At 35.8% G+C, this 26,057-nt stretch overlaps 1 protein-coding gene across 1 annotated transcript in view; it reads left to right on the top strand.

The window, feature by feature from the left end:
• Nucleotides 1-22,511, top strand: part of WASF1 (WASP family member 1) — an 88,376-nt gene extending 65,865 nt beyond the window's left edge. Inside the window, exons 3-9 of the mRNA XM_007450098.1 lie at nt 1,926-2,060; nt 14,568-14,721; nt 15,827-15,944; nt 17,048-17,220; nt 18,849-19,028; nt 20,141-20,769; nt 21,652-22,511. Coding sequence (XP_007450160.1) covers nt 1,926-2,060; nt 14,568-14,721; nt 15,827-15,944; nt 17,048-17,220; nt 18,849-19,028; nt 20,141-20,769; nt 21,652-21,809 — 1,547 coding nt within the window. The 3' untranslated portion in view covers nt 21,810-22,511. The remainder of the gene's footprint in view (nt 1-1,925; nt 2,061-14,567; nt 14,722-15,826; nt 15,945-17,047; nt 17,221-18,848; nt 19,029-20,140; nt 20,770-21,651) is intronic.
• The last annotated feature ends 3,546 nt before the right edge of the window (nt 22,512-26,057 follow it).

The raw sequence follows: 26,057 nt of genomic DNA, 5'->3' as shown, positions 1-26,057 counted from the left end.
CGGGCGCGTCCGAAGCCTGTGCTCCGCAACGGAAGAGGCCACAGCAGTGAGAGGCCCGTGTACCGCAAAAAAAAAAAAAAAAAAAAAATCTGTTAAAAAAAAGAAAAATCTGTGGGCCCTCTTTCCAGAAAAATGCAAATGCATTAAAAATCTGCATGTAATTTCAGATGGTATACAGACTATAACTTAAACTTAACTCATATACAGACTATCACTTTCAGGTGGTATACAGACTATAACTTAAAGATCTGTGTATTAAAGTAAGTTCTTTTAGGTTTAAAATTATCTCTTCCATCTCTGTATCCCTAACATTTGATGAATAAATGTATGGGATGCTTCCCTTACCTGCCAGAGAAACTCTGTGCCTCTGGAAGTGTCTCTAATACCATCCCACACCCAAACGTTTAGATGCTTCTTTCTCTGTGCTCTGTGACTTTTACATCGTTTTATAGTAAGAGCTGCCTGTTGTTGAGCCCCTATCCTGTATCAGGTACTCTACAATTGCGCCCTATCCTCTCCTTCTTTTTTCTCGTTTTCTTATAACTTCTTTGAAGGAGATATTTTTATTCCTGTTTTATGGGTGAGGAAATTGATGTCAAGGCCTCAAAGTGAATGGAACAAAGATTTGGACTTATTTATTAAATTGGTTTTCATGTTTATTTAAGTATCTGTTTCTCCCTCTGTTCAAAACCCATCAGTGGCAGAGAACTTCTTCCAATCATTTTTATATCTCCAGGATCTGGTACACTGTCTGGCACATAAGACATTCCCAGTCATTTTGGCTAAAAGAATATATGTGAGCAAATGAATATATATAAAATTATCCTTTTTCTCTTAATTTATTATAGAGAGATTAAAGTTATGATTTTTTTTCCTAAAGATTATAAAATCTTCTAGGACAGGTATTTTATGTTTTATTTCTTGGTGTCTTCAGTAAGAAATACACCTACAAGGCACAGGGTGAGCCCTCAGTAAACCTTTGTTGATTTAACTGATAATATATTGAAGTGCTTTGAAAAAAAGACAGCCATTGTTCAAATGTAAACTGGTGAGATTAATGAATTCATTCTATAAGTATTTAGTACCCTGTTACAGGACTCTATAGAGCTTACTGTTGAGCTACATTTAACCTAGACAGTACGCTTGGGTCTAAAATGTCTTGATTTAGGAAGACCATCAATTTTTTTTTATTCAAAGGTACAGATAGTGATTGACTTATCTTTATATTGTGAGCATTTATTTATATGTTCTAAATACACTTGAACATTTTAAAATTATAGGTCATCTAAAACTTCTCCCTGGCTTATTTACTAGATAGAAATTTTTATTTCTCCTTTTAGAATGGGATTATTTTGGCTTATTCTTTACAGTAATGGAAATTTACATGACTAGAGGAATTCAGTGATTTTAGATTTATGATGTTTTAAGAAACTAGAATGAGAGAAAATGTAAAATATCTCTCATAAATTTTCAGAATTTGTATTTTGGGTGTACCTGAGATTAGGTCATCTACTAGGTTTATGAAATATCTTGGATTCTGCCACTTGGCCTGAAATTCATTTCTAGTGTAGAGTCTGTTTATGACTGCTGAATTGGGATTAGAGAGGTATTATTTATGTGTACTTTACATTATAACCTCTCTAACCCTCAACAGATGTGTAGATAGGGATAAAGCAGGAGAGTATTTCCTTAGCCACAAGTCACCTACCAGGAAGTGGTAGAGCTAGTATCTAAAACTGTATTTCCCAGGGTTGTGTTTTCTTCTCACTCTGTCACAGTTGGATTACTTTAGGCTAGGGTTTAAAATTTAAACTACTTTCAAGTAAATACCAAATTCATTGGGGCAGTGTTTTTAAATGTTAAATTGTTTGATATTTATCTCAGATAACATTAAATTTTATGGTATATGCTTCATTTTTGCTTAGGTAAATATGCTGAAGATATATTTGGAGAATTATTCAATGAGGCACATAGTTTTTCCTTCAGAGTTAACTCATTACAAGAACGTGTGGACCGTTTATCTGTTAGTGTTACACAGCTTGATCCTAAAGAAGAAGAATGTAAGTTTATTCATGTTATATTTTCTTTCACATGTATGTTTTTGGTTAGGTGGGATGAGTGATATATTTAAGAACACTATTATACATGAATTTATTAAAAAACAACAACTGGGAGAAATGTGCTTCAATTAATCAAAGAAACATATACACACACACACACACGCACGTGCACACACACACAAACACACAAAACATGAATTTACTACACCTCGGGGGGCGGGGGGAGACCTTCAAGATGGCAGAGGAGTAAGATGTGGAGATCACCTTCTCCACAAATACACCAGAAATACATCTACATGTGGAACAACTCCTACAGAACACCTACTGAACACTGGCAGAAAACCTCAGACCTCCCAAAAGGCAAGAAACTCCCCACGTACCTGGGTAGGGCAAAAGAAAAAAGAAAAAACAGACAAAAGAATAGGGACGGGATCTGCCCCTCTGGGAGGGAGCTGTGAAGGAGGCAAAGTTTCCACACACTAGGAAGCCCCTTCACTGGTGGAGATGGGGGGTTGGCGGGGGGGTGGTGAAGCTTCGGAGCCTCGGAGGAGAGCGCAGCAACAGGGGTGCGGGGGGCAAAGCAGAGAGATTCCCGCACAGAGAATCGGTGCCGACCGGCACTCACCAGCCTGAGAGGCTTGTCTGCTCACCTGCCAGGACAGGCGGGGGCTGGAAGCTGAGGCTTGGGCTTTGGAGGTCAGATCCGAGGGAGAGGACTGGGGTTGGCTGCGTGAACACAGCCTGAAGGGGCTAGTGCGCCACATCTAGCTGGGAGGGAGTCCGGGAAAAAGTCTGGAGTTGCAGAAGAAGCTAGAGACCACCGTTTCGGGGTGTGCGAGGAGAGGGGATTCAGAGCACCGCCTAAACGAGCTCCAGAGATGGGCGCGAGCTGCGGCTATCAGCGCAGACGCCAGAGATGGGCATGAGACGCTAAGGCTGCTGCTGCCGCCACCAAGAAGCCTTTGTACAAGCACAGGTCACTATCCACACCTCCCCTCCTAGGAGCCTCTGCATCCTGCCACAGCCAGGGTCCCGTGATCCAGGGACAACTTCCCCAAGAGAACACATAGCATGCCTCAGGCTGTTGCAACGTCATGCCAGCCTCTGTTGCCACAGGCTTGCCCTGCATTCCGTAGCCCTCCCTCCCAGCGGCCTGAGTGAGCCACAGTCCCTTAATGAGCTGCTCCTTTAACCCCATGCTGTCTGGGTGGGGAACAGATGCCTTCAGACGACCTACACACAGGAGCGGGTCCAAATCCAAAGCTGAACCCCAGGAGCTCTGTGAACAAAGAAGAGAAAGGGAAATCTCTCTCAGCAGCCTCAGGAGCAGTAGATTAAATCTCCACAATCAACTTGACATACCCTGAATCTGTGGAATACCGGAATAGACAACGAATCATCCCAAACTTGAGGCAGTGGACTTTGGGAGGAACTATAGACTTGGGGTTTGCTTTCTGCATCTAATTTCTTTCTGGTTTTATGTTTATCTCAGTTTAGTATTTAGAGCTTATTAACATTTGTAGATTTGTTTATTGATTTGGTTGCCCTCTTCCTTTTTTTTCTTAATATATGTATTTTTTTTCCCTTTTTTTCTGAGTGTGTATGTCTGTGCTTCTTTGTGTGATTTTGTCTGTATAGCTTTGCTTTTACCATTTGTCCTAGGGTTCTGTCCATTTTTTTGTTTGTTTGTTTTTGTTTTGTCATATAGTTTTTAGCACTTAGCATTGGTAGATTTGTTTATTGGCTTTGTTGTTTTGTTTTTTTTTTTTTTTTTTTTTTTTTGCGGTACACGGGCCTCTCACTGCTATGGCCTCTCCCATTGCGGAGCACAGGCTTCAGACGTGCAGGCTCAGGGGCCACGGCTCATGGGCCCAGCTGCTCCGTGGCATGTGGGATCTTCCCGGACCAGGGCATGAACCGTGTCCCCTACATCGGTACGTGGACTCTCAACCACTGCGCCACCAGGGAAGCCCTGCTTTTGTATTTTTAATAATAATTTTTTAATTTTAATAACTTTATTTTATTTTTATTTCTTTTTTTTTTTTCTCACTTTTATTCTGAGCCATGTGGATGAAAGGCTCTTGGTGCTTCAGCCAGGTGTCAGGCTTGAGCCTGTGAGGAGGGAGAGCCAAGTTCAGGACATTGGTCCACCAGAGACCTCCCAGCCCCACATAATATCAGTGAAAGCTCTCCCAGAGATCTCCATCTCAACGCTAAGACCCAGCTCCACTCAAGGACCAGCAGGCTACAGTGCTGGGCACCCTATGCCAAACAATTAGCAAGACAGGAACACAACCCCGCCCATTAGCAGAGAGGCTGCCTAAAATCATAATAAGGTCACAGACACCACAAAACACACCAACAGACTCAGTCCTACCCACCAGGAAGGCAAGATCCAGCCTCATCCACCAGAACACAGACACCAGTCCCCCGCACCAGGAAGCCTACACAACCCACTGAACCAACTGTACCCATTGGGGACAGACACCAAAAACAACAGGAACTGCGAACCTGTAACCTGCAAAAGGAGACCCCAAACACAGTAAGTTAAGCAAAATGAGAAGACAGACAAATACACAGCAGATGAAGGAGCAAGGTAAAAACCCACCAGACCAAACAAATGAAGAGGAAATAGGCAGTCTACCTGAAAAAGAATGCACAGTATGAGAGTAAAGATCATCCAAAATCTTGCAAATAGAATGGAGAAAATACAAGAAACGTTTAACAAGGACCTGGAAGAACTAAAGAGCAAACAAACAACACAATAAATGAAATTAAAAATTCTCTAGAAGGAATCAATAGCAGAATAACTGAGGCAGAAGAACAGATAAGTGACCTGGAAAACAAAATAGTGGAAATAACTACCAAAGAGCAGAATAAAGGAAAAGAATGAAAAGAATTGAGGATAGTCTCAGAGACCTCTGGGACAACATTAAACACACAAACATTCGAATTATAGGGGTCCCAGAAGAAGAAGAGAAGAAGAAAGGGACTGAGAATATATTTGAAGAGACTATAGTTGTAAACTTCCCTAACATGTGAAAGGAAATAGTCAAGTCCAGGAAGTGCAGAGAGTCCCATACAAGATAAATCCAAGGAGAAACACGCCAACACACATATTAATCAAACTATTCAAAAATAATTACAAAGAAAAAAAAAGCAGCAAAGGAGAAGAAACAAGTAACATACAAGGGGATCCCGATAAGCTTAACAGCTGATCTTTCAGCAGAAACTCTACAAGCCAGAAGGTAGTGACAGGACATATTTAAAGTGATGAAAGGGAAAAACCTACAACGAAGATTACCCAGCAAGGATCTCATTCATATTCTACGGAGAAATTAAAACCATTACAGACCAGCAAAAGCTAAGACAATTCAGCACCACCAAACCAGCTTTACAACAAATGCTAAAGGAGCTTCTCTAGGCAGTAAACACAAGAGAAGGAAAATACCAACAATTAAAACCCAAAACAATTAAGAAAATGTTAATAGGAACATAGATATAGATAACTATATTAAATGTAAATGGATTAAATGCTCCAACCAAAAGACATAGACTGGGTGAATGGATACAAAAACAAGACCCATATATATGCTGTCTACAAGAAACCTACTTCAGACCTAGGGACACATACAGACTGAAAGTGAGGGGATGGAAGAAGATATTCCATGCAAATGGAAATCAAAGAAAGCTGGAGTAGCAATACTCATATCAGATAAAATAGACTTTAAAATAAAGAATGTTACAAGAGACAAAGGACACTACATAATTCAAGGGATCAATCCAAGAAGAAGATATAACAATTGTAAATATTTATGCACCCAACAGAGGAGCATCTAAATACATAAGGCAAATGCTAACAGCCATAAAAGGGGAAATCGACAGTAACACAATAAAAGTAGGAGACTTTAAAACCCCACTTTCACCAATGAACAGGTCATCCAAAATGAAAATAAATAATGAAACCCAAGCCTTAAACGACACACTAGACCAGTAGGACTTAACTGATATTTATAGGACATTCCATCCAAAAACTACAGAATACACTTTCTTCTCAAGTGCTCATGGAACATTCTCCAGGATAGATTATATCTTGGGTCACAAATCAAGCCTTAGTAAATTTAAGAAAATTGAAATCGTATCAAGTATCTTTTATAACCACAACGCTTTGAAACTAGATATCAATTACAGGAAAAAACTGTAAAACATACAAACACATGGAGGCTAAACAATATGCTACTAAATAACCAAGAGATCATTGAAGAAATCAAACAGGAAATAAAAAAATACCTAGAAACAAATGACAGTGAAAACACGATGACCCAAAACCTACGGGATACAGCAAAAGCTGTTTTAAGAGGGAAGTTTATAGCAATACAGTCCTATCTCAAGAAACAAGAAAAATCTCAAATGAACAACCTAACCTTACACCTAAAGCAATCAGAGAAAGAAGAGCAAAAAAACCCCAAAGTTAGCAGAAGGAAAGAAATCATAAAGATCACATCAGAAATAAATAAAAAAGAAATGAAGGAGGCAGTAGCAAAGATCAATAAAACTAAAAGCTGGTTCTTTGAGAAGGTAAAGAAAATTGATAAGCCATTAGCCAGACTCATCAAGATAAAAGGAGAAGACTCAGATCAACAGAATTAGAAATGAAAAAGGAGAAGTAACAGCTGACACTAGAGAAATACAAAGGATCATGAGAGATTACTACAAGCAACTATATGCCAATAAAATGGACAACCTGGAAGAAATGGACAAATTCTTAAAATGCACAACTTGCCAAGACTGAACCAGGAAGAAATAGAAAATATGAACAGACCAATCACAAGCACTGAAATTGAAACTGTGATTAAAAATCTTCCAACAAACAGGGCTTCCCTGGTGGCACAGTGGTTTAGAGTCCGCCTGCCAATGTAGGGGACAGAGGTTCATGCCCTGGTCCGGGAAGATCCCACATGCCGTGGTGCGGCTGGGCCTGTGGGCCATGGCCACTGAGCCTGTGCGTCCGGAGCCTGTGCTCCACAACAGGAGAGGCCAAAACAGTGAGAGGCCCGCGTACCGCAAAAAAAAAAAATATTCTTCCAACAAACAAAAGCCCAGGACCGGATGGCTTCACAGATGAATTCTATCAAACAGTTAGAGAAGAGCTAACACCTATCCTTCTCAAACCCTTCCAAAATATAGCAGAGGGAGGAACACTCCCAAACTCAATCTATGAGGCCACAATCACCCTGAGACCAAAAACAGAGAAAGATGGCACAAAAAAAGAAAACTACAGGCCAGTATCACTGATGAACATAGATGCAAAAATTCTCAACAAAATACCAGCAAACAGAATCCAATAGTACATTAAAAGGATCATACACCATGATCAAGTGGGGTTAACACCAGGAATGCAAGGATTCTTCAATATACACAAATCAATCAATGTGATAAACCATAGTAACAAATTGAAGGAGAAAAACCATATGATCATCTCAATAGCTGCAGAAAAAGCTTTTGACAAAGTTGAACACCCATTTATGATAAAAAAAAACTCCAGAAAGTAAGCATAGAGGGAACTTACCTCAACATAATCAAGGCTGTATATGACAAACCTACAGCCAACATCGTTCTCAGTGGTGAAAAACTGAAACCATTTCCTCTAAGATCAGGAACAATGCAAGGTTGCACACTCTCACCACTATATTTATCATAGTTTTGGAAGTTTTAGCCACAGCAATCAGAGAAGAAAAAGAAATAAAAGGAATCCAAATCGGAAAAGAAGAAGTAAAGCTGTCACTGTTTGCAGATGACATGATACTATACATAGAGAATCCTAAAGATGCTACCAGAAAACTACTAGAGCTAATCAATGAATCTGGTAAAGTAGCAGGATACAAAATTAATGCACAGAAATCTCTGGCATTCCTATACACTAAGGATGAAAAATCTGAAAGAGAAATTAAGGAAACACTCCCATTTACCGTTGCAACAAAAAGAATAAAATATCTAGGAATAAACCTACCTAAGGAGACAAAAGACCTGCATGCAGAAAACTCTAAGACACTGATGAAAGAAATTAAAGATGATACAAACAGATGGAGAGATATACCATGTTCTTAGAATGGAAGAATCAACATTGTGAAAATGACTGTACTACGCAAAGCAATCCACAGATTCAGGGCAATCCCTATCAAACTATCACTGACATTTTTCACAGAACTAGAACAAAAAATTTCACAATTTGTATGGAAACACAAAAGACCCCGAACAGCTAAAGCAATCTTGAGGAAAAAAAACGGAGCTGGGGGAATCAGGCTTCCTGACTTAGGACTATACTACAAAGCTGCAATAATGAAGACAGTATGGTACTGGCACAAAAACAGAAATATAGATCAATGGAACAGGAGAGAAAGCCCAGAAATAAACCCATGCACATATGATCACCTTATCTTTGATAAAGGAGGCTAGACTATACAATGGAGAAAGACAGTCTCTTCAATAAGTGGTGCTGGGAAAACTGGACAGGTACATGTAAAAGAATGAAATTAGAATGCTCCCTACCACCATATACAAAAATAAACTCAAAATGGTTAAAAACCTAAATGTAAGGCCAGGCACTATAAAACTCTTTGGGGAAAACATAGGCAAAGCACTCTATTACATCAATCACAGCAAGATCCTTTTTGACCCACCTCCTAGAGAAATGGAAATAAAAACAAAAATAAACAAATGAGACCTAATGAAACTGCAAAGCTTTTGCACAGCAAAGGAAACCATAAACAAGACCAAAAGACATCCCTCAGAATGGGAGAAAACATTTTGCAAATTAAGCAGCTGGCAAAGGATTAATCTCCAAAATATACAAGCAGTTCATGCAGGTCAATATCAAAAAAAAAATAACTGAATCCAAAAATAGGCAGAAGAGCTAAATAGACATTTCTCCAAAGAAGATATACAGATTGGCAACAAACACATGAAAGGATGCTCAACATCACTAATCATTAGAGAAATGCAAATCAAAACTACAGTGAGGTATAACCTCACACCAGTCAGAATGGCCATCATCAAAAAATCTAGAAACAATAAATGCTGGAGAGGGTGTGGAGAAAAGGGAACCCTCTTGCACTGCTGGTGGGAATGTAAAGTGATACAGCCACTATGGAAAACAGTATGGAGGTTCCTTGAAAAACTAGAAGTAGAACTACCATACGACCCAGCAATCCCAATACTGGGCACATACCCTGAGAAAACCATAGTTGAAAAAGAGTCACGTACCACAGTGTTCATTGCAGCTCTATTTACAATAGCCAGGACATGGAATCAAGCTAAGTGTCCATCGACAGATGAATGGATAAAGAAGATGTGGCACATATATACAGTGGAATATTACTCAGCCATAAAAAGAAACGAAACTGAGTTATTTGTAGTGAGGTGAATGGACATAGAGACTGTCATACAGAGGTGAAGTAATTCAGAGAGAGAAAAACAAATACCATATGCTAACATATATATGGAATCCTAAAAAAAAAAAAAAAGGTTCTGAAGAACCTAGGGGCATGACAGGAATAAAGACACAGACGTAGAGAATGGACATGAGGACACAGGGAGGGGGAAGGGTAACCTGGGACGAAGTGAGAGAGTGGCATGGACATATATACACTACCAAATGTAAAATAAATTGGTAGTGGGAAACAGCTGCGTAGTCAGGGAGATCAGCTCAGTACTTTGTGTCCACCTAGAGGGGTGGGATAGGGATGGTGGGAGGGAGATGCAAGAGGGAGGAGATATGGGGATATTTGTATATGTATAACTGATTCACTTTGTTATACAGCAGAAACTAACACACCACTGTAAAGCAATTATACTCAAATAGTGATGTTAAAAAATAAATAAAAAGGAATTTACTACACAACTTTTTTACCCACGACCTTTGTTGTACATGTTGTAATAGATTGGTGGCTTATGTGTAAATGCCATTAGCATGAGTCTCCTGGGTTTTCTACTCTTTTTTTTCTTTTGTTTTTTTTTTTTGCGGTACACGGGTCTCTCAGTGTTGTGGCCTCTCCCGTTGTGGAGCACAGGCTCCGGACGCACTGGCTCAGCGGCCATGGCTCACGGGCCCAGCTGCTCCGTGGCATGTGGGATCTTCCCAGACCCGGGCACGAACCCGTGTCCCCTGCATCGGCAGGCGGACTCTCAACCACTGCGCCACCAGGGAAGCTTTTTTTTTCCTTTTTTACCTCTTCTTTTTGTATATTACGTAGCTCTTCATTTTTTGACATAAAATTTTTTTGGTCAGACTCTTCCTCCGTTTTCTTTGTCTTTTCTCTCATAATTTGTTTGTATACATTTGTCTTAGAAATAAAAATTATTTGAAAATTACCTGAAATTCTTAGGTTTGATTGTTTAAGAATGCAATTCCTTTTAATATGCTTTTGTGTGTGCATATTGCTAAACTGCTACAATCTGATCTCGTTCTTTAAATGTTACTTCCCAATTTAAATCAACATTTCCAAAAGAAAAAAAAGTTCCCAAATTGCCAGTGTATAGGACAAAAGTGTTCTATGCTGAGATATTAAGCTAGGGATATTAGGTTAAAAAAAATAATAATGGTAGAAAGTTAAGTGGTAAAACGTATCGTGCCTTGATAGAATACATTGAGTGGTGATGTTTCTCAAATGCCTCTTTCTGTTTTGTTTGTTTATTTTTTAAGAAAGAGAACTGAAACTACTAAGAACATAATTTTCACTTATCTACCCTAGAGTATTATTTAATGTGAATCTCTTATAATCCTCTGTTCAAAATATTTTTTGTGGAATAACGTTTTTATTATAAATGTAAGTTATATAATAGATCTAAACTTGAACAATAAAAATATTAAAGGATATTACTGGGAAAAGCAAAAGGTAGAATATAATAATGGCTGTTTCAGTGATTGAACCAACTTCTGACATAATTTAATGCCTGAATAAGGAGAGATGAGTACTTAACTATGCTAAGTTTCCTCTACATGCAAAGATATAAACTCATAGGTCTGGATATGAGAAAAAACCAAGGCAGTACTTTAAAAAAAAAAACAGCTTAATTGAAATATATTTCATACACCCTACAATTAACTCGTCTAAAGTTAAAGTGTATGATTCAGTGGTTTTTAGTATTCTCACAGAGTTATGCAACTATCACCACAGTCAGTTTTAGAACATTTTCCTCACCCCAAAAAGAAACTCTATATCCAACAGTATTTACTTCCCATCTCCCCCTCTCCATAGCTTCCAGCAATCACTAATCTACTTTCTGTCTCTATGGCTTTGCCTATTCTGGACATTTCATATAAATGGAATCATGCAATATATGGTCTTTTGTGACTGGCTTCTTTCTAAGCATAATGTTTTCAATATTGGTTCATTTTGTAGAATGTATTGGCATTTGCCTGATGACTAATGATGTTGAGCATCTTCTCATGGCTTATAAGCCACTTAGAATCAAGTCTCCAAGCAGGAAAGTGGTGTAGCTAGGACTTAAAACCAGGATTTACACCCAGGTTACTCTGAGTGAAGTGGACCAAGTGCACGATTTTGAGACTGTGTACAAAACAGGGAGCAGATTGTTGTCATGTGGGTGACATGAAATGAGGTAAAGTCAGTCTAGTCATGCCAGATCTTTCTTTTGTCCAAGAAGCCAGGTATCTAGATTTTTATTTTATACCTCTTGTTTTTAAATGTTGACAACTGCAACTAGTTCAGTTAAAAGCAACTAAGACAAAAATGATTCTATTTTTGTGCAAAGGGCTGGATCTATAACCTGACTTTACATTGTACCAAAAATCTAACAGAAATAGATAGTTAAAATGTGTTTCTTCCTTTAATAAAACTACAGTCAAATGTAATTCACAGTGATGTATAAATGTAAAAAAAAAAAAATTAATAAAAAGAATAATAAAACAACTTAAAAAAAACAAAAGAAGAAAAACAAAACAGGGTTTAAATGACTTACTGGCCATTTGTGTATCTTCTTTGGAGAAATATCTGTTCAGATCCTTTTCCCATTTTTAATTCGGATTATTTTTCTTTTGATTGTTGAGTTATGCAAATTGTATATATATTGTGGATCCAAGTCCCAAACCTTATGATTTGAAAAGATTTTCTCTCATTCTGTGGGTTGTTTTTTCCTGGTGGTATCCCTTGAAACATGTTTGTGTATATTATAATGTATACAATTGTATATTGTTATACATCATGAAATTCTTGAGATAAAAATCATTGCTAATATTAAAAAAAATTTTATGGCCATACTTTCAAATATGTCATTTATATCCAAAATTTCTTTTTAAAATAATTTATACATGTAAATTACAAGTACATTTCATCTAAAAATATAGAAATATACAGGCAGTTCTTTTATGTAACAAATAAAAATTAATATTTAGTTTGAAAATACTGTTAAATTTTAACAGATATTTTAGCATTCCCATTAAAATTGAAAATGAAAATACAGATATTAGTAAATAACTTAAGATGTGTTTAAGTGTTTTAAAAAATTCTTAATGTGCCAACAACTATCAGAATTATTCAGTTTCCTTTAAAATTATATGGAGCATTGGGGAAGAATTCAGAACTAAAAGTTGAACTACTTAATTTGAAATTGTCATGGGGATGTTGAATAGAGGAATTTTCAAAGTTATTTAACCTAGATTTTTTAACTCAGTTAAAGTTCACATAAAATAACATTATGAGTAGAATAATAAATTACAGAATGTAATATCAATATTTTGGGGTTTTTAATTACCATTAAATAGTAAGTAACAGTAATTTAGAAAGGGTAAAAAACTGAGTCTTTAAACAAAGATCTGTACCATTATCTTTAATTCAGTTATGTTTACAAACATATTGTGCTGACTTACTGTGTTATATAACACTAAGTAATATCAGATGTCATTGTTGGCGACTGGAAGGGGCTTTGTCACATTGGTCTGTTAACAAATGAGAGAAATGGTAAATGAGAGGAGCTGAAGATAGAAAAATGCTTATTACTTTACATGTTCTTTATATCCTTTACTAAGACAGTTTTGGGATATCAAACACTAGGTTTCATACTTACAGTTAATAAGTGGGGTAGGAACGTGGCAAAATTTGATCCATTTTGATTGCAGAAAACAGAGGCCACTTCTGATAGGAGCCAGAGGAACAGCATGTGGTACTGTGGCAGAGAGATTAGCCTCAAAGGCAGACAGATCTGCGTTTTCTGTTCTGGCTCTACTGCTTATTAACCATTTTACCTTGGGCCAGTTATATAATATTTTATATTTTCTTATGTTTAAAAATGGAATAATAATTCCTATCCTATTAAATTGTTATAAAGCTTAAGTAAAAATGAGTGAAAGCATCTAACACTATAGTTTATACTCATTAAGTATCTCTCATACTACTCTTTAGTGATAGTGGGAAAAAAACTTTTTTCCTTCTCTGAATTTTATATTGGTGTTTTTAAGTCAGATAAAATTGGAATTGCTGGGAATGCAGTCATGTTGTGGCTATTGCATAGCCAGCCCCATTGCTCCACTTATTTCATAGACCCAAACATTCATGTTGAGTGAATTTTATTTGTAAGGATGAAAGAGATACTATTTTAGGGAGAAAAATAATTTAAGAATTGTTATGATTATTTAGTACTGACCTTTCTATGGAATAAGGCATTTGTACTAAAAGCCATATTAAATACGTAAAAAAATCACCTAATTTTTTAATATCAAGAAATCACTCTAAGAGTTAAAAATCTAGTATTTTGGTAAATTTTTTTATTTTAACATGCTGCACAGTCCAAAAGAAACTGAACAAATGAAGTTATTTTAAATCCTCATATGTATGATGGGGCTGTGTTAACTTACTGGAGAAACTAATGTACAAGATAGCCTCAGTCTTCAAGAACTTGTAGTTAATTGGAGACTCTTATAGAACAAGATAAAAGATAAGTGAAATAGACAACAGTACAGATTGCCCAGTACTTGAAAACTTAATTTTCTTTACAATAAGTTTGTTTTAACTTTATAGTCCATGTATCATACTTATAGTCTCTAAAGCATAGAGGGCAATAGTGCGTTTATCCCAGAATGCCACTGATAACTAAGTAATTCCTTCAGTGTTATTGGTATAAGCTAAATAAAAGTAATAAAGGGAGATGGAAAAAAGATTATAGAAAAAAAGAGGAAAATGTAGGTTGGTGGGGGCTGGGGATGGCAAGGAGAGAAAAGGAAAAGGTGCATTTGATGGGAAATGTATCATATGCTTCAGGTGTCATTAGAGCCTTAGAAATCAGAGGTTGCATTAAAACCCATCTAATTGGGAAAATAAAGCACAAAATGATGTGGCATATAGCGATAGAACATTTAAAATATGGTTCCTGATTCATAAGCCACTAACAGTCATGACCTTCTGACTTTTAAACAAATACGGTATATGAATTTGTCCTTATGTTAAATCATCTTAGTAAAATAAAACAATACATTCTGGATTTTTGTTTTAGTGTCTTTGCAAGATATAACCATGAGAAAAGCTTTCCGAAGTTCTACAGTTCAAGATCAGCAGCTTTTCGACCGCAGGACTTTACCTGTTCCATTACAGGAGACGTACGATGTTTGTGAACAGCCTCCACCTCTCAATATACTCACTCCTTACAGGTCAGTATAGCCTCCACCTCTCAATATACTCACTCCTTACAGATCAGTACGCTAATAAGTAAGAAGGCCGGTTATTTATTTCAGACTTCAAGTTCAGATATGTAGCAGTCTACCTTTAAATGCTAAATCCCCAAACATTTTTTATTTCACTGGTCTCCTGAGCAATGCAGAGAACCCTCCTTATCCACCACCTTTAGAAAACCTTTGCTTTATTCACTAGGTGAGTTCCCAAGGTTTGGGCATACAAAAAACAAGACTTACTCAAAGGAGTTGTTTTGACAAGTGTTTTTAAGAAAAGCCAATGGCAAACATGAATATGAAGAGACAAGGAGTTGTTATTGTCTTTTTAATTTAATTTCTAATTAGATGGAAAAGAAAAAATAAAGAGTTCAAAATCCCACCACATTAATAAAATATTGTTTTTTTCTGGTTCTTGTCTACTCTTGATCTTTACATTAAATTTCTGTGTATTGAATATGTAGTATCTGTTTTTAAATTTTTTTACCATTTAAAAAACTCTGGACTTATTCAGCCTTTCTTTGGAGTCTTTCACATGAATTGTTAAATGGGTGATTTAAGAGGCACAACATGTGTCCTGAATAAAATGGTATCTGGATAGTTATTTGAAACTATTTGTCAGTATGCAAGGCATTGGATATAACTGTTACTATTAGAATGACTATTTGGTGATATTTTTTGGATTTGGTAAGATGTAAGTAAATTAGAGTATTGGCAGAAACCCTGTATAGTTTCTCTATTCTGTTGTCCTTTCAGGCTTTTCTCTTTGGCAGAATCATTTGTAATTACTGGAATTTCCCACAGGACTTATAGAAAACTTGGCATTCAGCAGAAGTTGGGGATGAAAATTGTCCAGTTGTACCTTTAAATTATTAATACCAACTCTGAAAAACTGGTTTTCCAGAAGTTTCCTGTCTGATTTGTGAAAAATGTTCTATTGGTGCATATTCTCACTTATTTTGCCAATATTTTTACACATGCTATATTTTGTTAATGTAAGAGGAAACAATTTTAGTAAAATTACTTCTATTCCTATTGCCTCTCTAAGTCTTACTAATGTATATTTAATTGGTATTTTATACTTCAGAGATGATGGTAAAGAAGGTTTGAAGTTTTATACCAATCCTTCATATTTCTTTGATCTATGGAAAGAAAAAATGTTACAAGATACGGAGGATAAGAGGAAGGAAAAGAGGAAGCAGAAGGTATTTCAAAAAATTGAAGTTAGTTTTCATGTATTTGTGATCTGTTGCATATGTTGATCTTTATTAATTCTGTACTTTGACAGTTTTATTTTATTTGGTCCATATGGTCAAATACTGAAGTCTTTATAACCACGCAGAAAGATCACAGTCTAATGGGGAGCAAATGAACAATTAGGTTATTATAATATGGTGTGATAAATGCCCACCTAACAGAGAGGTATGCATGGAGGGTTTGAGTAGCACAAAATAGCACCTGCTTTAGGGAGGATGGGGCTGATAAACACTTCAACAAAGCTTATAATGAATCTTGATGAACAAATAAGAATTAAGTGGACCAGGGAAGAGAAAGGCATTCTGCTAAAGCAGAGCAAAGGAATATTGTACAGATATTGGTAAAGTAGATTAAGTTAATATTTTCTTACCACAGAGCATATCCTAAATGGAAAGCTTATAACAGTCTCACTAAATTCCTGTTACCTGTCTGCTGTATTATCATTTTCTTCTTTCTAATAAAATTCACTTGGATCTGTTTTATTCCATGTTAATGATAACTAGAAATATAGAAGGAGGAAGCAAAGTTGGATTTAGGCAGAATTATGAAGGTGGCAAAGTTTGTCTTTATCATCCCTCTGTTTCTTCTATAGCTATCTCTGCTCTCCCTGCTCTTGCCCAAAATGCCTACATGTTATTATTTTCTGCACTAGACAGTGTACCAGTGTTCTAGCCAGAGTTTGCAGACTGGTGACTGGTAGAAATTTCACTTATTATAGCAAAAACTAATAATGTGGGAGCAGAGTTGATCAATCTTTTTTCATCTGAAAGGACTTTCTGACCTCAAGTTTTATTATGTAGACATACTATTTTTATCTGATACATCAATTTCATTTAAAGGTTAAAAAAGCATTCGAAAGTGGGATTACAAACAAACTAGCTAAGATTTAACTCTGAATGCACAAATGAACTGTATCTGTGTTACTTTTACTATATTATGATGACATTGTCTTTTTCAATACTGATGTTAGAATTCTATTTTCATTGTTATAACCTCTTTTTAAAAACGTAGTACTTCAGCATTTGGCTTTGTTTCAATACATCTGTTATAGCAGAAAAATCTAGATCGTCCTCATGAACCAGAAAAAGTGCCAAGAGCACCTCATGACAGGCGGAGAGAATGGCAGAAGCTGGCCCAAGGTCCAGAGCTGGCTGAAGATGATGCTAATCTCTTACATAAGCATATTGAAGTTGCTAATGGCCCAGCCTCTCATTTTGAAACAAGGTTTATTTTCTTTTGTTTGTTTTTTTAAACAAAATTAATGGTAAAACACTGGCTTTATTTCTAATATCTATATGTCTAAGTCTTAGGTCCTGAACTGTTGAATTGACAGACCCTGTTCTATAAGTATTGAGTTGATTTTGAAACCCTGACCATTGTGAGCCTATTGAAGTCTGATCTTGGGCAAGTCATTTTTGTACCCGGACTTCAGTTTTCTCATCTGTAGAAAGAAGTGGTTGGAGTAGATGATCTTCGATGTTGTTTTTACTTTCATATGAGGTCTTAGCTCCCTCTCAGTAGTTCAGGCAGAGAATGTTAGAATTTCATAATAGAGTAATGGGGTCTGGATTTTTTTTTTGAAGTATTATTGATTCACTGCATATAAAATTGGAGTTGGAAGGGGGTTATATTTTGTTCTTTTTTCTTTCCCCTGACTTCCTTTCTATGCCACATCTTCCACCTCAGATATATCAGGACTTTCAAAACAAAATTACTCATCCCCTTTTGCAGAAATATGCAATAGGTTCTTTTCCTTTCTCAGTGGCCAGGGGCCCTATCTAACTAATATGCAACCCTAACAAATATTATACTAGCATCTCTCTGTGAAGAGATTTGTGTACAGTTGATTATAGTTATTATTATATGTTTTATAGTTATTGATTTTTGAATGGAAAAGAACTTAAGACTTTCTTTCAAATAATACATGTAAATTATTGGTCATAAGTGTAAATGATTTTGGCCTATTTTAGGAGTAATATACATATAAGTTACTATCTATATGTAGTACTGAAAGAAAGAGACTGAAAGGATTGATTTTTTTTTTAATTAATAATCTGTAGACAGACATTTATTTCTAATCACTGTTAAGTGATTGAGGTATTGAGCTGACCCAGTTGTGTAAATATAATAATTTCTAACTTGCTTTGTACACATCTTTTAAATCCAGCTTTGTCTCCAGCATGCACTACAGTCAGTAAATATTTATAAGTCTTCACATGCTCAAGGTATCTAAAATTTTGCTTAAATCTGACTTAAGTCGCATGTTATTATGTTACTCAGCTATTTTCTGAGTACCCTAGCACCTTTGAAAACAGCAAAAAGACAAAAACAATGTAGTTAGCCATGTCTGTGCTACTAGTATCACAGACCTATCTCCCTTGGGCACCAGACACTTGGAAGTCATTTAGGTTTAAAAGAACAGCAGGATATTCTGGTGGTAGAAAATTCCAGTTTTCATATTCTAGCTTGTTGTCATTGGCATCTTATTGTAAAGAAAAAAATTAAATAGAGGCAGATAGCTTTGAACACAATTGGCTGAAATTTATTTTCTTTTCTTGTTTATCAGATTATGAAAGTAATACTTTTCACCCTTGTGAATTGAATTAGTATTATATTATAAAATAATAAAATAACTGAAGGTCATCATAATAACCTGAATCAGCAAGGAAAGGTTGCATTGTGAGCAGCATTCTGTGTTTTAAAAGCAGGATGAATGTAATAAATTTCTGAAAGAAGTTTCTTAAAGTAGTTAAAACATTGGAATTCAAAGGATAAACCTTCAGTATCTCATGTAGAACATTTTACTTCACCAGTAATTCAAGAAAAATACTGATACTGTATGTATTTTTTAGACCGCAGACATATGTGGATCATATGGATGGATCTTACTCGCTTTCTGCCTTGCCGTTTAGTCAGATGAGTGAGCTTCTGACGAGAGCTGAGGAAAGGGTCTTAGTCAGACCACATGAACCACCTCCACCTCCACCAGTGCATGGAGCAGGAGATGCAAAACCCATACCCACCTGTATCAGGTATGTCAGAACAAGCACATGATGTTTCATCTCAGATGTTGGTAACCTTTTTCTTTAAAGGCCCATATAATAAATGTTTTCGGCTTTAGGACATATGGCTTCTGTCACAACTACTCAACTCTGCCATTGTTGAATGAAAGCAGCCATGGACTATACATAAACAAATGAATATGTGTGTTTCAACAAAACTTTATTTACAAGAACAGGGATTGGGTCAGATTTGGCCCGTAATTTGCCAGCCTCTCTTAAGAGCTGACACCTTCTCTTGGGAAATTTTAGCTAATGATAATTTAAAGATTAAAGTGTGTTTCATTTTATTATAGCTTTGTTATCAAGCACATGATTTGCAATATATTAATAAAAATTAAGAATTTTTGGTATGTGGTTAGGGACAAAGAAATGGGAACCAAAGACTTGATTATAAATGTTAATTTAATATTAGGGGAAATACTCTAAGAATTTGAGAGAGAATAGGCAATTGCTCATAATAATCTTTTAGTAAAGCTTTTTGAAGTTTCATTTTGTCCACTGTTATCCACATTATAAATTTTTTCATAGAGAAATAGAGATCAGCTTTACAATTTTCAGTTAAAAAGATCAATCTTATATCACTGACTCGTTTGATGTTCCATCCTCAGTAAGGAAGAGGGCCATAAATTTCCTTTTGTGGTTTGTAATTAGTTGTCATTGATTTAACTGAAATGACATATAATGAGTCTTAATAGCTTCAATACAAATACAGTATTGTTTTGGCCACAGGTATAGAAATATAAATGTTGTAATATGATAAATGTTGAGTCATTATGAAGACTCATATCACAGTGTAAAATTGAGCATTTTATCAAAGGAAGGATAAAATGCTCGAGTATATATGAAAGTTGCATGAGAGGATGAGATCATTTGGAATATTATAAATCAAAGCACCACGTATTGATTTTCTTGTTAGTGTACTTTTAGTTCTCATTTCATTCTAAATATTGCTGAAGAAATTTTAATTTTTATAGGAACATGTTAATGCCTCTACCTTGATAGAATTACTGGTAGCCATCTATGTTTTGTGTGGTTAGTTTTTTCTCTTTAAATAACTTGCTGGGATCTCTTTATCATTTCAGTTCTGCTTCAGGTTTGATAGAAAATCGTCCTCAGTCACCAGCTACAGGCAGGACACCTGTGTTTGTGAGCGCCACCCCCCCACCTCCTCCACCACCTCTTCCATCTGCCTTGTCAACTTCTTCATTAAGAGCTTCAATGACTTCGACTCCCCCCCCACCAGTACCTCCCCCACCTCCACCTCCAACCACTGCTCTGCAAGCTCCAGCAGTCCCACCGCCTCCAGCTCCTCTTCAGATTGCCCCTGGAGTTCTTCACCCAGCTCCTCCTCCAATTGCACCTCCTCTAGTACAGCCCTCTCCACCGGTAGCTAGAGCTGCCCCAGTATGCGAGACTGTACCAGTTCACCCACTCCCACAAGGAGAAGTCCAGGGGCTGCCTCCGCCCCCACCACCACCTCCTCTGCCTCCACCTGGCATTCGACCATCATCTCCTGTCTCAGTTGCAGCTCTTGCGCATCCTCCCTCTGGGCTACATCCAACTCCATCTACTGCCCCGGGTCCCCATGTTCCATTAATGCCTCCATCTCCTCCATCACAAATTATACCTGCTTCTGAGCCAAAGCGTCATCCATCAACCCTACCTGTAATCAGTGATGCCAGAAGTGTACTTCTGGAAGCAATACGAAAAGGTAATTTTCTCAAGAGCCGTTAAAAGCATTGCAATGGTAGCATTAGAACCTTTCTAAATATTGGAGACAATAATGTTTTCTTCATTTACAAAAGTTTAGATGCTCATGTTTTTGTACAAGTGGTCTTTAGAAAGTAAAGCTATGTTCAATTTATATTTTAAGTCTTTTTCAAGAAAATATGTCACATTAGTCATTTTATTTTCATACTTAGTAGGTATTCTTGAAATGTATATAGAATGAATGAGAAATTAAAAGTATCACACTTAAATGTTATAGAAAATTTAGTTAAAACCCTTTGTAAATATTATATTCATATATAATATATATATATTATATTCAATATATATATTAACTCCTTTTAAATGGTATTTTCTTCTTTCTTACATTTGATATGTAAATGACACTTGCTTTACCAATACCTTTAAAGGATTAAGGTTCCTACCTTAGTAACAAAGGAACAACCTGTCACATTCATTTATTTATTCAGCCAACGTTTCCTACTATATGCCAGGCAGTAACAGTATAGAATGAATAATAGTGCCTTTCCCTCAAGTACTTGGGAGAACAAAGCCACAGAAAATATGCTCAACGATGTTTAATTTATTTGACCGTAGAGGTAACAAACAAAAGAAATGTCTCACCCGGTTAACTTTAGGAGGTGGTGAGTAGGGAAGCACAATAGACCATAATGGCTAAATAAACTATAGACATCCACTGGGGTATGTGGTAAGTTTCATCAAATCTTCAAATTCTTTTTAAAAGATCTTGCTTTTTATTTTCCTGTTAGTATTTCTCATGTGTATTTGAATTTATTTGATTAATAATATCTAATAATATCTAGTATTTTGGTTTACAATGAATGGTTTGGATTTACTATATCAGGTATTCAGCTACGAAAAGTCGAAGAGCAGCGTGAACAGGAAGCTAAACACGAACGCATTGAAAATGATGTTGCCACCATCCTGTCCCGCCGTATTGCTGTGGAATACAGTGATTCAGAAGATGATTCAGAATTTGATGAAGTAGATTGGTTGGAGTAAGAAAAAAATGCATTGATAAATATTACAAAACCGAATGCAAATGTCCTTTGTGGTGCTTGTTCTTTGAAAATGTTTGGTCATTCCAGTGTTTTGCTTTCTTTTCCTTAAGGTAAATAACCCTTTTCCTCATAATTTTTGATTTCTAAGAAAAATATTAGCATACATTTCAAACTAAATGTTTTACAGTGGCTTATCTTTTTTTATTTTTCCCTGAAAAGGCATCATTTGGTCAAATAAACCACTAAGTATTAAGCATGGACAGCTGTTGTTAGAGTAGCTGATTCAGTTTTTTGATATATCTTAATTGTGCACTTTGTGAATTTTAATTTAAAGAGAGCAACTGAGATTAAAAATCTTGAGGGCAGCTGTATCTGTTAATGAGCCTTATTCCACTTCCTGACGTTTTAAAAGAAGAAACACTACCTTTATATGAATACACTCAGAAAGTACATTTAGCTTGTAGTATTGAATTCTCTTAAAGGAATGCTTGAATTTTTAATTATTGTTTTATTGTTTTAAAATACTTGCCTTATTTGAATGTTTAGCAGTATCCCCTTCCTACTTATATATTGTGTGGTACAATTTTGCTTGCCTATAAGAGTTTAAAAAATTTCCATGTGAAATACTCTGACATAAACCATGTAACTTACATAACTGTTAAGAATAACAGTCTGATTTAATAAATGGTTCATTTTAAAGGTTCGTGGGTGTTACCTCTTTGAATAAAACTTTCTGATAGTTTATCAAATACTATAAAGTAGGCTCTAAATAGTCAATGAAAAATTTTAAAACTACTTAAGCTGTATAATTTCCTCTTAATTGTACAGACTCATATTGTCTAGTGTATAAGGTAGCTTTTATGTCATTTTTTCCTAAAGTCAAAAGTCAGTATTTTTCAACTTCTTATGCTCTTAAATTAAAATCTCAACTTGCTCTTTAATTTCAGCACATCTTGACTTCAGTTTAAGAGCATTCTTGAAATTATGTTTTGCAATGATAAAATTAGTTGTTAATGTTTACACAGTTCAGATTCAGGGATGAACGAGAAGCAGCATCACTATCAGATTATTTAGTATGAAGAAAAGACTAAATGAGGCTTTGGTAGTTTGACTATAAAAGTGACTGTAATCTTCATCCTTGCTTCTATCCCATCAATAGAGGGATCCCTCTATCCCAGCTACTCCCATCAAAAGATGGGTTCTGTTACCACCCCCTTTGAATCTGAGTGTCCTGAGACTTGTTTTAGCCAAAAACATGTGGAAAATGTAAGCTCAGCCTAGCCTGCTAGAAGTTCAGAAACCTTATGCAGAGAACTATACCAAGTGAGGCCAACTTAGACGAGCCAATTGCACGCTCACCTGCTGGCTGACTGTAAACAGATGAGGAAGCCTAGCTAAAATTAGCCCAGCTCAGAAGAACGGTTCAGCTGACCTATAAATTCATGAGTAAAAATAAATGTTTATTGTCTCACACCTAAGTTTTGAGGTGGATTATTTCGCATAGCATTGTGGCAATAGATAGCTGAAACATGAGGTCATTGGTAACCTGCTAATTTGAGGGGGTTTTAGGTAGCTAACTAATGATCTGTAATCCTTGTAGAAGAGGAATGATGAACTAAGTCCTCCAATAGCAATACAGTTTGGACATAAAAAACATTTCCCAATGGCTTTAAAAAAAGATTTGCTTTTGCTCTTTTAGGTAGATTTGCCTAGACCTAGAACAAGAGATTAGATAGCCATTTGAGTTTCCTTCCCACCTTACAAAACTGTATATTGTTGAACTTAACTCAAGAAAATATGCCACAATTTAAAGTTTGTCTTTCCAAAGGTGCTTATGATCAAAAGGCAGTAGCTAGTAGATAGTTTTTGTAAAGCTCAATTGTGGCCAGGTAACTAAAAAGGGAATGATACTGGTATTGGTACAGTTAAGGGAGATACAAAAGGAAATGGTTGAGGATTTCTTTTTGTCTTTTTTTTTTAATTTTTATTTTATATTGGAGCATAGTTAATTAACAATGTTGTGTTAGTTTCAGGTGTACAGCAAAGTGATTCAGTTATACACATACATGTATCTATTCTTTTTCAAATTCTTTTCCCATTTAGGTTATTGCAGACTATCAAGCAGAGTTCCCTGTGCTATACAGTAGGTCCTTGCTGGTTATCTATTTTAAATATAGCAGTATGTACATGTCAGTCCCAAACTTAATAATAGAAGTGGATCTCTTGTAAAGCCTGGCAGTGTATATCCTAAATAGTTTATGATAGTTTTTTTTTGTTTGTTTTTCAGAACACTCCTAGAAGATAAGAAAGTGCCCACAGGCTGAAGAGGCCATACATGTAGTATTTATTTTAAAATCAAAATAACTTTTCAGTCTAGTATTCAACTTACCTTGATGAGAGATTCTTGGAGCAAATCATTCAGTAGTTAATTTTAATACCCTAAGAAGAATGAAAGTTACTGGGTAATGACTATTTTCTTTCTTATTGAATTATGTTACTGTTCCACAAGGTCATGCATAAGCATAGAGTCAGAAAAAATTAATTACATATTGTGGAGAAATAATTGGCTTCACTTGTTATGGTTGAAGTCACCCATTTTCCTCCATATTACAAAATCCAACAAACACTCTTTAGTTCTTAATTTATTTGATCTTTATTTTCTGCATATACTCTACCTCCTTGAAACTGTCAATCCCTCTGACATTCTTTTTTTTTTTTGTAACACTGTTCCTTCCCCTTCCCAATAATGGTGGGACAAAACAAGGGGAGGAAAATACTTAGCAGCAGTGGAATTTGGGATGAAATTCAGTCATTATGGAGGGAAAGGAAGTGTGTCTATAACTTTTCCTAAGTAAGGGATATTTGTAAGCTGCAGATTTATAAGGTGTTTTAAGCTATAACTACTACTTTTCATAATTTATAATCTATTTGGGCAGATGAGATGACTTCTGAAGCATTTTCATATTATAAATATGTATTAAAGATAAATAAGAAAAATGTTCATTTCAGTTGTGTTCTGTAAATTATGAGACACTACCCTTTATTTCCACTTTTAAAAAGCCCTACCCTTTTTCTTCAACAACTATCTCACATCCATATTTTCATGAAGTCTTCTCAGATCACCACAACTACAGTTCATATTCCTTTTCAGTTTCTCTAATTCTTTCATAGGCTTTCTTCAAGTGATACTTAAGCCATTTTGCATCACAGTTATTAACTACTCGAGCTTGCCAAATCAGTAACTCACAAGACAGCAGCAGCCTTGTCTTAAACAGGCAACTCACAATATCTCTTCTTGTAAACGGGTTCAGAAATATCTTTTTTGTTCTGTCCACTAAGGCTCTTAAAATAATATCTTCCTAGACACTGCTCCTGCTTAAAAAATTTCCCCTGCTGATCTCAGTAATAGAGTTGACATAAAACTAGTCCTAGCTTCATAAAAACTCTGTGTATGCACGCACACGTGTGTGTATGTGTGTGTGTGTGTGTGTGTGTGTGTGTGTGTAATTTAAGAAATGGAAAGCATAGCATCGCCCCTTCTGGCCAAAAGGTGAAAGTTATTAATATTTCTGAAGTAATTTATTAATGCAGGGAACTAAATTGATCAAATGTTTTAATTTAATGGGAATTCTCATGAATGACTTTCAAAACATAGCTTTGACTTTAACTTTAGTAAACATACCGCTGCTGAGTTTTTTGTTGGTTTTCACTCTACTACATTTATCTTGACCCCATCTTTTTTTTTCCTGAAAACTACCTCCCTAAACTGAAGCAAGCATAAATTATTGAAAGCTCCTAAATAGTCCAATAAATTCCTTTTGGAATTCATGATCTCTATGTTAACTACTTAATAAATAAGTGCAAATAAACCAATGCAGGATATTAATCATGCAATATCAGGATTTAAAGGTGGCTTTCCTGCATTGAACTAATGAAAATGAAATATCAAATTATGGTATTTCTAAATTGTGTCATATAACTGTAATTAATAGAAATCATCTTACTGAAGCCAAACAGAAGGCATAGAACCCTTGTAATACAAAGAATAAGTCTTTTCCTCCCTTTATTCATTGCTGTACTAAGAACAAATTTATTTATGTTCTCCATGACTTGGCTGTAGAATGCATCAGTAATCTCTGTTGCTTTTCAAGTCTGACAGCCGGGCTCTGAATAAAGAATGAATACCAGCCTTGAATGAACATTTCAGGCACTTTTTTTTTTTTTTTTTTTTTTTACAGACTAGTTATCA

This window comes from Lipotes vexillifer, unplaced genomic scaffold (assembly GCF_000442215.2).
Source record: "Lipotes vexillifer unplaced genomic scaffold, Lipotes_vexillifer_v1.1 scaffold1238, whole genome shotgun sequence".
Lineage (NCBI taxonomy): Eukaryota > Metazoa > Chordata > Mammalia > Artiodactyla > Lipotidae > Lipotes > Lipotes vexillifer.
Note: the sequence above shows the minus strand (reverse complement) of the source record. Positions and strands in the feature narration are given on the sequence as shown.